At 41.2% G+C, this 13,523-nt stretch overlaps 1 protein-coding gene across 1 annotated transcript; it reads right to left on the reverse strand.

Moving 5' to 3' along the window:
• Positions 1-2,957: 2,957 nt before the first annotated feature.
• LOC128500566 (putative ferric-chelate reductase 1) lies at positions 2,958-7,188 on the reverse strand. The gene is made up of 5 exons (XM_053469743.1): positions 6,994-7,188; positions 5,258-5,397; positions 4,896-4,987; positions 4,284-4,374; positions 2,958-3,148 (listed from the first exon to the last, which is right to left on the reverse strand). Exons 1-5 carry the CDS (start codon positions 7,088-7,090, stop codon positions 3,083-3,085), a joined length of 486 nt encoding a protein of 161 aa, XP_053325718.1. The 5' UTR covers positions 7,091-7,188; the 3' UTR covers positions 2,958-3,082.
• Between the last annotated feature and the right edge of the window lie 6,335 nt (positions 7,189-13,523).

The following is a 13,523-nucleotide window of genomic DNA, read 5'->3' on the forward strand; positions in this document are numbered from 1 at the left end:
TATTAATTTGTACTGCATACTCATATGTGTAGGTGTTCTTTTTTTACAATTAAGCAAAAGCAAGTTGGATTAGTACATTACATCCTAACAACCAGGAAGTTTGACATGAAAATTTATATCTTGTAATTTCTACTAATGATTTCACAATTTTCACCTCTATCTACACCCAAAAAGGCAATAAGACTTATAATGTAAACATGGAGAGGAAACAATGGAGGGAAATGTATTTAAGCACAGAACCAGTGTAGTGACATAGTTTCCTGAAGAAGTAAGGATGGACTCCATGAACTGTATAGAGCCTTTATTTTTAGTTCATTTAATTTGCCATCTCATTGTTTTTTTTTATCAACTAGACTGAAGTTGCCAGTTTAGACAAGAACTGACAAGTGGAAAGAGACCAATAAAGGCTATTCTAGAGAAGGACTGAATGGTCTGGAAATAGTTGTATGTAACTAGGACTCTGTGATAAGGCTTTTATTTTATACATATTTTGCTATTTGCTTTGACTAAATAGATAAATGTCTCTGTGACTAAAGGTCAGTCGAAATCACAGCTTCTATGTCTTCTTAAATATGTTTATTTCTTATAAAAGCAAACATACATACAGCTCCAAACAATGGCAGATGATAGTAACGAGGACGTTTTATCTTGGGTGCTGTAGGCTGTTCTGGAAACAATAGAAAAGAGAGTAGAGGATTGGCAGAGTAGTGGTAGAGGTATCATTGGCCTTCTTACGTTATCTTTATACCCTATTACATTATCATTTAGTGTGAAGAGATTACCTTCTATAGCAATCACTACAAGGATATATCTATAGATTTCATGTACCTACTATATCATACAAGTTCCAGAAAGATCCCCTGGTAGATAGAACATGAAAAGGAACAAGAATGTTGCGTTTTCATTTGTCAAACCGAATAACCAACAAAAGAATATGGCGGCGGATAAATGTACACAAAGACTGCATCCTCAGGAGAAGTTTCCTTTTCTTCGGTTTTCTGCCGTCAAAATTGTATCTCGTTGTCCCACATAGCATCGATTCAAGGAAAGGAGAAGAAAGAAGAAGCTCCTGAGATCCCTAGTCAGTACCAAAACTTTAGTCAAGTATTTGATCCTAAAGAGGCAGAACAACTTCCACCACACCGACCCTATGACTGCCTGATTGACCTCCTTCCAGGAGACGCCATTCCATTTGGAAAAATATTTCCCCTTTCAGAACCTGCACTAAAGATTCTAAAGGAATATATAGAGGAAAGCCTGCGCAAAGTTTTCATCAGACCTTCTACCTCTCCTGCTGGAGCAGGAATATTTTTTATTGGAAAGGACAGTTGTCTACGTCCATGTGTTGACTATCGGGATTTCATCTGTAAGGGGGATCTGTCAGGATCGGGGAATTCCACCTATCTCATCGAGGGGATCTTCATCTTGGGGGACGGGTTCCAGGCGGCAGTTTCCTCGTGGCGTGATCGCCCGTCCAGGGGGTAGGCCGTATCCCCGGTCTTGATTTCAACGTGCGCCACTCTTGGCAAAGTGGCATGCCCCCCGTGGAGTGGGGGTTTGGCTGTACTCAGGAGAAAGGGTGGAAGCAGGGAAGAGTGGCTAATCAGAGGGAGAAGGGGTGGAGTCGTCCTACCTCACCCCTATCTTTGCCATATAAAGGGGAGGAGATCAGGTGTGGAGGGGAGGAAACCAGGTGTGAAGGGATGGGGTCTCTGATCACTGACACTATAAAAACCCTGTAACCCCTTCACAGAATGCTTGCTAGCGAAGCTGTGTTTCCTGTTTGTTCCCTATTACCTTCTATAGACGATTTGGAACTTTATATTTGAATTACTGGTCTTGACCCTTGGCTACCCTTTGGATTCCTCTTCTTGCTTGTCCCGGATTTTGGACTAGTTATTGAACCTATGCTGCCAGCTTTGACCTTTGAACTGTTTTTTGACTACTCTTCGGATTATCCTTTTGCTGTTGCTGTGTCTTGTGATTTTGCTTATTAAAGCCTTGATCACAACCCTGCGCTATGTTCCGTCTCTAGTTCTGACAGACGGATTGGGGAAGAAAGAGACGTGTTTCTGCACCTCTCTTTCTCTGTGAATCTGTCTGCATTATTCTGACCTATATTTGTTTTCTTGTAGAAGTAAAGCAAACAATACACAAACTTAAAAGTGACAAAAAATATTTATTTAAAATAGACAATAAAAACTTCCAAAGGTTGGAACCTAGGTTTGTACATTTTACAATATAGTTTTATTATTGCATTTAGTATATAATTATATTTATTATGCAAAAGTAAACACATTTTTACCCAATCCTTGTATTTTTATATATTTTAATAGTATAGACTAACTAAGGATTCTATTTACTAAGTGCCAATGTGGTTCAAAAATAGCCCCGACACCATAATTTTAATCCTGAGTCATTTAAAGCTTGACCCTTGCCAACGGTGAAATATATTAATCTCAATAAATGTCAAAACCTCTCAGAAAATATTTAATGGCTTCTGCAAGTTATATACCTCATGGGTATATCACGGCAAATTGCGAACTTAGAATTGTACCCATGAAATATATGAATACTCAAAATATATGGATACCCCACATGAGGGGAAACAAGTAACAGCCAAGTGCTGCTGGGACGCTCTGACCCTTTAACATGGAGTAAATTAAAGGATTAGTGAAATTTTTTTTAGTATGCCATATCTTCCATAAAATTAAGTAATCCTTGTTATGCAGATTTATTGTCAGAATAATTAGTAGTTGAATGAATAGTTTTTGCTGTAAAGTTAATAAAATGTGTCAAAATATGCCTAAGAATAAACTTTCAAATTAGTTTAGTTTGCCTGTGGGATATGTAAGGACCTTTAACTGTTGGAGCAGAGAGACCAGTGGTCTCTGCCGGCTTGGGTTGGGTACTTTGGTGTGTGCATTGGGTTACTGTGTTGCTCTTTTTGATTAATATTTTTGATCATGGAGTTACTGGTAAATTAATGATTATCAATGACTATGCATAGATGTATATTTATACGTGGATAAGGTCATGGCTGTTGAAATCCTGACATGTATTACAGAGAAGAGATTTAGCTTCAGAATGGACACAGGGCACCGGACAGTACAGTGATATACAGGAGTATCTGGCCGAATCCTGGAACCTGTAAGACAAAACCAGGAACCCTTAGGGTGAGCTAAGTCTGCATATGGAATGAAAGAGTGCAGCAAACAGACTCAATGCATTGCAGAATCTTGCTTGATGTTTTATTGGACAAATAATGAGAAGACATTGTGTAGTGAATTCAAATTACAATTAACATCTCTTTTAAAAACACCTTTTGATCTTTCCATTTCAATAACTACCAGATAAGCTAAATATATTTGAAACAAAATTGAGGTTAAACATTTGAAAGTGTCACATTTACAGATACACGTTTCTATATTTGCCCTCCCTACTTTTTGAGCTCATGCCATCAATTTCCGGTCATGTCACAACTTTGTTTGTATGGACCTTATAACTGAAGCAATGTAATGAAACTCAGCATTTATTAGTAAGAATGATGCCTATGGGGGCCAGCATGGGCCGGAGTGGGCCCTGACTGGCATCCCGAGTAGGGATAGACCTTGAGGCCAATTTTGGTATGTGGGGTGTAGGGTTTAGTTGGGTGGTTATTTAAGGGGTTGTGTCACAAGGCTGATGGCCATTTTGTTGTCACCTTATCCTTTGTTGTTTGTCCCTCCCTCCCTGTTTATTGTGTTATGTTGGGGTATGTATGCTGTCACAACCAGGTTGGTAGCTTAACAGGCATCTAGGGGGTGTGAATGCTCTGGGGGAGAGCATTTGATGGGAGGTTCCCGGTAGGTGGTGCTCGGAGGCTCAGGTTTGGGCATCTTGGTATGTCCTTCCCTGTGTTGTGGTTCCTAGTTTGCCTGGTAGGCTTAATGGGTTTTGGTAATTATTGATGTTCATTGATGTTATTTATTATATTTATGTGTTCAGTTTGGTAGTCTTTGCCCTGTTAACGCAACAAGGTGTTGGGCCTAAGGTTGCCTGGCAATTACCCATTTTTATTTGCTGTCTGGCATAATTGGGTAATGGGAAATGGGCAGGGCCCAGATATCAAGGGTAATTCAGTCAGACTGGGGCCATTTTTTCGAGGAGAAATTAATTGCATGGTCCTCTAGACACACCTGAACATAAAAAGCCACAAGGAATGAGCTTTTTGATCCATAACTATACCATACTGTCTTTTTTCACATCTATTGAAGGTCTCATTGGCTGAAATAATTTCTTACCAAACTTTGATATCCAGTTGAGCCAGAGTATGCAAGCTTCTCACTAACTATAGCCTTCCAATAACGTTCTCCATTTTGGACAACAGTGGCCCTAAGAAAACATGACAAAGAATTAATGTCATTTTCAAAATCTGTTTTCTGTAAAAAAAAAGGAGACACTGCTGTTTTATTTTTCTAAAATACCTTATATTAAAGTTTGAGAATCTCAACATAATTTTGTATAAATCAGTAGTACAGACAAGTCTATTTTTAAATCTTAAAATCATTTTAAATTAAAATATTAATAATTAAAATATTAAATGAATACATTATAACTACCAGGAAGCTTAATATGAAAACTTATAAAACAATTCAGACATCTAACATTTCTCCTAATAGTTTAATAAGTTCCAAGACACGGTTACAAATTTTTCAAAAGATATACAAACAATAAAATATTAGGAAGAGAAAATCAGGTGGACATTTGAATATGATGTCCCCCTTACAAATACCTGGGGGGGGTTTGCTGGCTAGGCAAATGATCCAGGAGGTGACCTGTCCCTTGAAATCTTATGCCCCTACCTTGTTCACGCCTAATGGCTGGCCATGTCAGTGTCTTTATAATGCCCTTACCTGAGCCGGATATTTGAGAAAGTGGCATTCGGTGCCACCCATGTGACTTGGATGTTTGTTTTCTCTGTTGAAGACTTGTGAGTAACTGCACTCTGTGGAAACATCATGTTACATACAGTTACTGTATACCAACACTATCATACTATTATTACACACGAAACCCAACCCAACAGGGGTAAAGTGACATCAAAAAATGGCATCTAACCTAGAGACACCCATCCCTTAAATACCCTCCAGGCACCTGTTGGACATCTAAACATTCTGCCTAAGATCCATGTGTTTCATCTCTGATTTGAAGGACACTTACATAAAAAGTGTGCGTATAACCATGTGCCCTGGTAACCTTGTGTAGAAAGACTTACAGCATCAGTGGTGCATTTCAATGTCTGGACATCTGTGTTGTTGACCTCAAAGTAGCCAAGAGGAGTGGAGGAGCTGGCATCCCGAGCCTGGATCATAAAACCTTCAATTGTAGCATTTGCTGACGTATTTCTTAAGGTGACTGTAAAATAACAGAAAAAAAAGGATTAGCTAAAATGCAAGGACAATTTACTTAATTGAGAGGGTGGTAGACAAGTGGTACAGCCTTCCGGAAGAAGAGGCTAAAACAGTATCTAAGATCTAAGACCAGATCAAGGACTGATTGAGGTTTGAGTCTTTACATCTGCAATAATGTGCAGACTAGATGGGTCAAATGGTTCAGTTCTATGTTTTCAGCAGGATCTCATTGTGTTTTTCCCACTACATATGCTGGCAGACTGAAATAGTCATATTATAGACATGTTTGCCTTTTTGATATGATGAATGGCATGCTCTGACCTAGGCAGGTCCAAGGGGGAAACAACAGAGACCGTACCCAGTCAAATACCCAGCACTCAGGGCCGGACTGGGAAGGAAAAGCAGCCCTGGAAACATTTGGAGACGAGCCCCATATAGTTTATCTCGCGGTCGAGCTCTTATACCCACACGCACCCCTTATACATACCAGAGTCACACTATTTGCCATACAAATAACTATAAAACATTCTTTTTATCACATTATTTTATTAAAATGCCAGAAAGCAAAAGTGTTAAAAGGCCCTTAAAAAATGAAATACATTACACATAATGGGATCAAAACATTTGCTACTGCAAACATTTTTAGTTGAAAAAGTTCCATTTTATTCAGTGGAACAAAACACTGATCACATTATTCTTCACTATATTCTTGTAAGAAACTTTTATTTCTTTATTAATTCATGTAAACTATTTTTTCATATTTAATAAAAGCTATGATTGAGAAAAACATTTGTTTTGTTTTTATTTCCTTTTAATCTGCCAACCTGCCCCCCAGTTATGCACATCTGCCCCCAGGCTTGCCACTCTGGCCCCAGAAATGCCTTATACCCCCCTTTATGACACTCTGCCTCCCTTGTATGCCTTATACCCTCCTATATGCCACTCTGCCCTATGATATGCCTTTTAAACCCCTATATGCCACTATGCCTCCAGAAATGCCTTATACCCCTAAATGCTAGGGGCATATAATGGGACATAGTGGCATATAGGGGGTTAAAAGGCATATCATGGGGCACTCTGCCTCCAGAAAAGCCTTATGCCCCCCATATAACACCCCCGACTTACCACTGCTTCTGACTCCCTGGTGTCTGGTGGTGGCAGCGGGTGGAGGCTGACGTTCATGAAGTTAAAGGGGCCGGCGTGCACGCACCACGCGGCCCATGGGCCGTGCCTCAGCTCTTCATCCCACCCCTTTTAAGACGTGGGACAAGGTGCTGAGGCACGGCTATTGGGCGGCCGGCAATCGGCAGCCAGAGGAGGCGGCCCGGCTGCCTCACGATGGCCGTTTTCAATCCCGCTCAGCGGCTGTTTTGAATGTTGGTCTGCCAGCCGCCCGGCCCGCCAGGAAATTTCCCGGTATCCCAGTGGGCCGGTCCAGCCCTGCCAGCACTACACGTCTTTCTAAGGTGGAGAACACAGATTTGACCCAATCTTCCAGAGGTCAGGACAGGGGTTGCACAATGTGAGGAAGAAGATCCTTGGCAATGTAGCATCTGATGGGGGTGCTGCCCACTGACAATGATAAATACCACATATTTACCTGTGATCTTTTCTCCTGGACTGTAGGTGTATTTTGACAGGATTAGATTATATGGGGGTGTAGATGTTTGAGCGCTGACGCCATGAACAGGCTCCATTGTCGTACATGAAGCCTCAACAGAGCCATTTGGATAGGCAGCCACATGAAGGGGATACAAGAAGACCAGAACGATCACAGCATATTGTAATGAATGATCCATCTATCAAAGAAAGACAACATATAGCAGTATTTTATATTGGGTAATAATAATTTAACCTTCATGGAAAATAATCAGTACCTTGATGTAGTAGTGGAGCTAAAAGATTGTATTTGAGTCATTATATCAATACAGAAAAACTGTCGAGAATCAGAAATTAATTATTCCTTGTTTTTTACTTAAATTAAGGGAAAAAGTTCAAGTTCAAGGGAATTGTTGTTTTATAATATTAGCTATTGCGTGTGCATTTTGCTTTCCAATCTATGTATTTGGAATATCAGGTGTTAGTAAGCCACTACAACCAAGGGAAGCTGAGGCAAAATCTGCCATAAATAACATATACATATTAAATAGTTTCTGAATCTAAAATCCTCCCTCTTCTCCCCATCCAACCTAGCAAAGACTGACTGAACCAATCATCAGGTGGACGAGAAACGTATGTGCACACTAGCGGTGAAAGGTTTGGGGTCGATAAGCTGTTTTAATGGAAAACAAGGATATTTCTAGCTTTAACATAATTGTTAAAAGAGTCGCTTAATGATCAATTAGCCTTTTAAACTTGGATTAGTGAACACAACGTGCCATTCAAACACAGGAGTGAAGATATTCGATAAAAAATCAGCTGTTTCCAGCTACAATAGTTATTTACATCATTAACAACATCTGCAGTGTATTTCTGATCTATTTCAAGGACAATTTCTAAGTGACCTCAAACTTTTGAATGGTAGTGTATATATCAATAATTGTAAAGTAAAAATAAATTGATTGTGATTAGCAAAGTGCACAAAAAGATAATTTATAGAAAATCATTGTAAATCATGCAGTTGCGTATTTCTTAACTAAACAAAAGTGTTATTGCTAGGGTTTGAGGGAGCAGAGACTCACCTTGTAATCACAGGTGTTCACAGGACTCCATACACGAGAGAAAATGTCTCAGGTTATCTTCCCAGTCTTCTGATACAAAAACCGGGTTTATAAATCATGCAGCTCTGGGAGGGACATACCTTCCACACCATAGTTTTTAAGATCAACCATCTGCAACCTTCTTTTGTTCTTCTGTGAAAACGTCTCTTGTCCCACCCAGCCCTATACCCCTCTGAGATAAACAAAATATCAGCGAGTTGCATTGAATAGGGCTGGTTATACGAGCTGTTCTACCTGTTCAGCTGACACAATAACACACAAACTACTGCCGGAATTCTGCATTTTCTTAGGGTCTTGTCAATTCAGCTTACTAGTCTCCTTCCTTTTGAATGTCACAATATACATAATAAAGTTTGAGATCAACTCAACGGACAGCCACTTAATAACCAGCTTTACAGTGTGCCCACAGCTGGACTGGCGATAACAAGGCAGCCCTGGCACTTTAAGGCTGTTGGCTGTATATAGTGTTACATATTTATGCCCGTGTACTGTGCGACTGGGCATCTCAAACCTTTTTGTTACTCACCCTTTTAAGGATCTCTTGGGGTCCACCCCATATTTAATCGTGAGTCCAGTCAAGGACCTTGGCGCTCACTTTGTGCTTAGAGGGATCTGAGCTGGACCCCAGTGATGAGGCCTGTCAAAGCTGAAATGTATGTCTGGGGTTGTTGAATCCATTGTGTAAAGGAAATTTGACTTGCATTTTGGTTCTGGACCTTTGTAGCCAAGATCAGACTGATATTTTAATTATCCCTCTGTAGTGGCACAAGTGGGCTAAGGCTTGAGATCTTCTTAAGTGAGGACTTGCTGTAGGACAGACTACAAAGCGGCTGTCTGTTCTTGTTAGAATTTTATTATTAAAATAAGGAAAACTAGGTATAAAAACCTATATTTCCCCAAATCTAAAAAGTATATTTAAAAACACAACGTGTTTCGACTTTATGTCTTTTTCAACTTGTGAATCTATTCTATACCCCATTACAGTCACTATGATCTCTCTGTGTCTCAATTTACAGGGCTAAAAGAGAGGTCTATACCACATTTTATGCAAGTATATACAGTAGCGTACCTAGCGGGGGGCGGGGGGGGCGGTCCGCACCGGGTGCCGCTCATCAGGGGGGTGCCTACTTGCCGGCACCCGGCACCCCTCCAGAGACGGACAGTAATGTCCGCCGCTGGAGGAGCAGGCTCGCAAGGGAGCGGTATCGGAGGTCTTTAACAGACCACCGGCTCCCTTGAGTGATTTTAAGCCGGTTCAAGGATCTCCCTTGAACCCGGCTTAAAGTCACTCAAGGGAGCCGGAGGTCTGTTAAAGACCTCCGATACCGCTCCCTTGCGATCTGCGCGGCAACAGCTGTTGTGCGCCGGGACTTGTTGTCAGATCCCGGCGCACAACACTGAAGCCGCGCCCACTGCTGTCCGTGCCCTCTGACCCGGAAGAAGACAGAAGAACTGAAGAAGAAGAAGAGCGAAGACCAGGAAAAAGAGGCTGTAAGGAGAAAAGAGGAAAGGTAGGAAAGCATACAGTGAGAGTGGATTGGTATGTGTGTGTGGATTGGTGTATGTGTGTGTGGATTGGTGTATGTGTGTGTGGATTGGTGTATGTGTGTGTGGATTGGTGTATGTGTGTGGATTGGTGTATGTGTGTGGATTGGTGTATGTGTGGATTGGTATATGTGTGGATTGGTGTATGTGTGGATTGGTGTATGTGTGTGGATTGGTATGTGTGTGGATTGGTATGTGTGTGGATTGGTATGTGTGGATTGGTATGTGTGTGGATTGGTATGTGTGTGGATTGGTATGTGTGTGGATTGGTATGTGTGTGGATTGGTATGTGTGGATTAGTATATGTGTGGATTGGTGTATGTGTGTGGATTGGTGTATGTGTGGATTAGTATATGTGTGGATTGGTATGTGTGTGGATTGGTGTATGTGTGTGGATTGGTATGTGTGTGGATTGGTATGTGTGTGGATTGGTGTATGTGTGGATTAGTGTATGTGTGGATTGGTATGTGTGTGGATTGGTGTATGTGTGTGGATTGGTGTATGTGTGTGGATTGGTATTGGTGTATGTGTGGATTAGTATATGTGTGGATTGGTATGTGTGTGTGGATTGGTATATGTGTGGATTGGTGTATGTGTGTGGATTGGTATGTGTGTGGATTGGTGTATGTGTGTGGATTGGTGTATGTGTGTGGATTGGTGTATGTGTGTGTGGATTGGTATGTGTGTGTGGATTGGTTTATGTCTGGATTGGTATATGTGTGGATTGGTATGTGTGTGGATTGGTATGTGTGTGGATTGGTATGTGTGTGGATTAGTATATATGTGTGGATTGGTATGTGTGTGTGGATTGGTATGTGTGTGTGGATTGGTGTATGTGTGTGTGGATTGGTGTATGTGTGTGTGGATTGGTGTATGTGTGTGTGGATTGGTGTATGTGTGTGTGGATTGGTGTATGTGTGTGGATTGGTGTATGTGTGGATTGGTGTATGTGTGGATTGGTATGTGTGGATTGGTATGTGTGTGTGGATTGGTATGTGTGTGTGGATTGGTATGTGTGTGGATTGGTATGTGTGGATTGGTATGTGTGTGGATGTGTATGTGTGTGGATTGGTGTATGTGTGTGGATTGGTGTATGTGTGGATTAGTATATGTGTGGATTGGTATATGTGTGGATTGGTATGTGTGTGGATTGGTGTATGTGTGTGGATTGGTATGTGTGTGGATTGGTATGTGTGTGGATTGGTATGTGTGTGGATTGGTGTATGTGTGGATTAGTATATGTGTGGATTGGTATGTGTGTGGATTGGTGTATGTGTGTGGATTGGTATTGGTGTATGTGTGGATTAGTATATGTGTGGATTGGTATGTGTGTGTGGATTGGTGTATGTGTGTGGATTGGTGTATGTGTGGATTGGTGTATGTGTGTGTGGATTGGTATGTGTGTGTGGATTGGTATATGTCTGGATTGGTATATGTGTGGATTGGTATGTGTGTGGATTGGTATGTGTGTGGATTAGTATGTGTGTGTGGATTGGTGTATGTGTGTGTGGATTGGTGTATGTGTGTGGATTGGTGTATGTGTGTGGATTGGTGTATGTGTGTGGATTAGTATGTGTGTGTGGATTGGTATGTGTGTGTGGATTGGTGTATGTGTGTGTGGATTGGTGTATGTGTGTGGATTGGTATATGTGTGTGGATTGGTATGTGTTTGTGGATTGGTATGTGTTTGTGGATTGGTATGTGTTTGTGGATTGGTGTATGTGTGTGGATTGGTATGTGTGTGGATTGGTGTATGTGTGTGGATTGGTGTATGTGTGGATTAGTATATGTGTGGATTGGTATGTGTGTGGATTGGTATGTGTGTGGATTGGTGTATGTGTTTATTAGTGTGTGGGTGGATTGGTATGTGTGTGGATTGGTATGTGTAGATTGGTATGTGTGGATTGGTGTATGTGTGTGGATTGGTATGTGTGTGGATTGGTGTATGTGTGTGGATTGGTGTATGTGTGTGTGGATTGATATGTGTGTGGATTGGTATGTGTGTAGATTGGTGTATGTGTGTGGATTGGTGTATATGTGTGGATTGTTATGTGTATGTGTGGATTAGTATATGTGTGGATTGGTATGTGTGTGGATTGGTATGTGTGTGTGGATTGGTGTATGTGTGTGGATTGGTGTATGTGTGTGGATTGGTGTTTGTGTGTGGATTAGTATATGTGTGGATTGGTATGTGTGTGTGGATTAGTGTATGTGTTTGTGGATTGGTGTATGTGTGTGGATTGGTGTATGTGTGTGGATTGGTATGTGTGTGGATTGGTATGTGTTTGTGGATTGGTATGCGTGTGGATTGGTAAGTGTGTGAGAGTGATGGGTGTTATGCTGTACCATTTCCAATGTATTTTTCATTATATAATTATGCTCTAAAGTACATCATAACTCCCATCACTCTATACTGTTCCATACAGTGGCAGAGCTGGGAGACAGAGGCCTTGCACCCCCACCGCAGGACTCCTGAAAGGTAAGTGAACTTCAAAGAGGGAGAGGGTAGATAGTTAGGAGGGGTAGATAGGGAGAAGGGAGTGAGAAGGGGTAGATAGGGCAGAAGGGAGCGAGAAGGGGTAGATAGGGCAATCATACTCCTATCATGCCAAGTCTGCGAGTGCCTCCTGGAATCTGGGTATGCCTGGGCATGATAGGAATGTGATTGCTGTTAACAATTATATATATATATTGTTATTTAATTGTTTTGTCCTATTTTGGTGTGTTACTTACTTTAAATAAAAGTGTTATATTTTTTTATGGTGTGTGGGGGGGGGTCATATTCAGTTTCGGCCAGGTAGTTTTAAAGTGTGTGTGTGGGGGGGGGGTGCCACATACAGGATCCGCCCCGGGTGCCAAATACTCTAGGTACGCCCCTGAGTATATATACAGATTTACTCTAAGGTTGTGTATTGGGGCATGTGCGCTTACACCTTTTATTGCTATAAGGGCCCATATCATCTGTCCCTTTTGTCCATTTGACATCTGTGTAGCTGGCAGCATATGCCTCTCCATTAGCAATTCGAGATCTACTCTGGGATATGACATCATATAGCAAAACTTGGCATCAAGTGGCATACAGACCACAAAGAAGGAAGGACATCTGCGCTGACCTCTAAAACTGCACCATCTAGAAAAGTGGCTGCTCTGTCTAGAGCAGGTACGATGGGACCAAGTTGCCCATGGGGAAACGCTAGGGGACATTTGCCCTGGGCTCCATTCTGTTTAGAGACAGCCCTGTTGACATTGAAACCCGGTCTTGTCTCCACCTTAATGCTGGATCAAAGTACTTCAATTGTACAGCGTGAGCAGTAGGTTTTCTTCACATCAAGTATCCAGATTACATCTACCATTCATTACAAAACTGCTAACTAGTAACGTTCCAACCCCTTCCCGCTGCAATTTCTAAATGTAGACCTTGCTGTCCTCCCCTGCTAATACTAATATGAAATTCATATGTGAAAAGGGTTAGCCAAGAAAATTCATTCATTTCTCACAGTGTTTGGCTAGCGATAGAAACCGGCAAAACCACTTCATAATTCAAAGGAAATATAGTATGCGGAAGAAACCTAACACTGATTACAGAACATTCGAAAAACCTGACCTTAAGAGCAGAAATTCTCTCAAGTAGAGAACATGTATAGTTTTCTTTCTTACGTGGGGAACCTGAAAGAAATGTACTACAAACCTTTTGCCAATTATACAGTCTCAGTATGAGATGCTTGATACTCAGTCAGTATTCTGGGGTGCAGGTAGCTTTTTAAAGGCAAGGCTTTACTTGTAAGAAAGGATGGTTTCCCTGCACATCATTTTCATCTACAGAAGTGAAAACGTAGTCATGATGTACCTTAATTGGGGTCCTGAC

This window comes from Spea bombifrons, chromosome 6 (assembly GCF_027358695.1).
Source record: "Spea bombifrons isolate aSpeBom1 chromosome 6, aSpeBom1.2.pri, whole genome shotgun sequence".
NCBI classification, from domain to species: Eukaryota; Metazoa; Chordata; class Amphibia; order Anura; family Pelobatidae; genus Spea; species Spea bombifrons.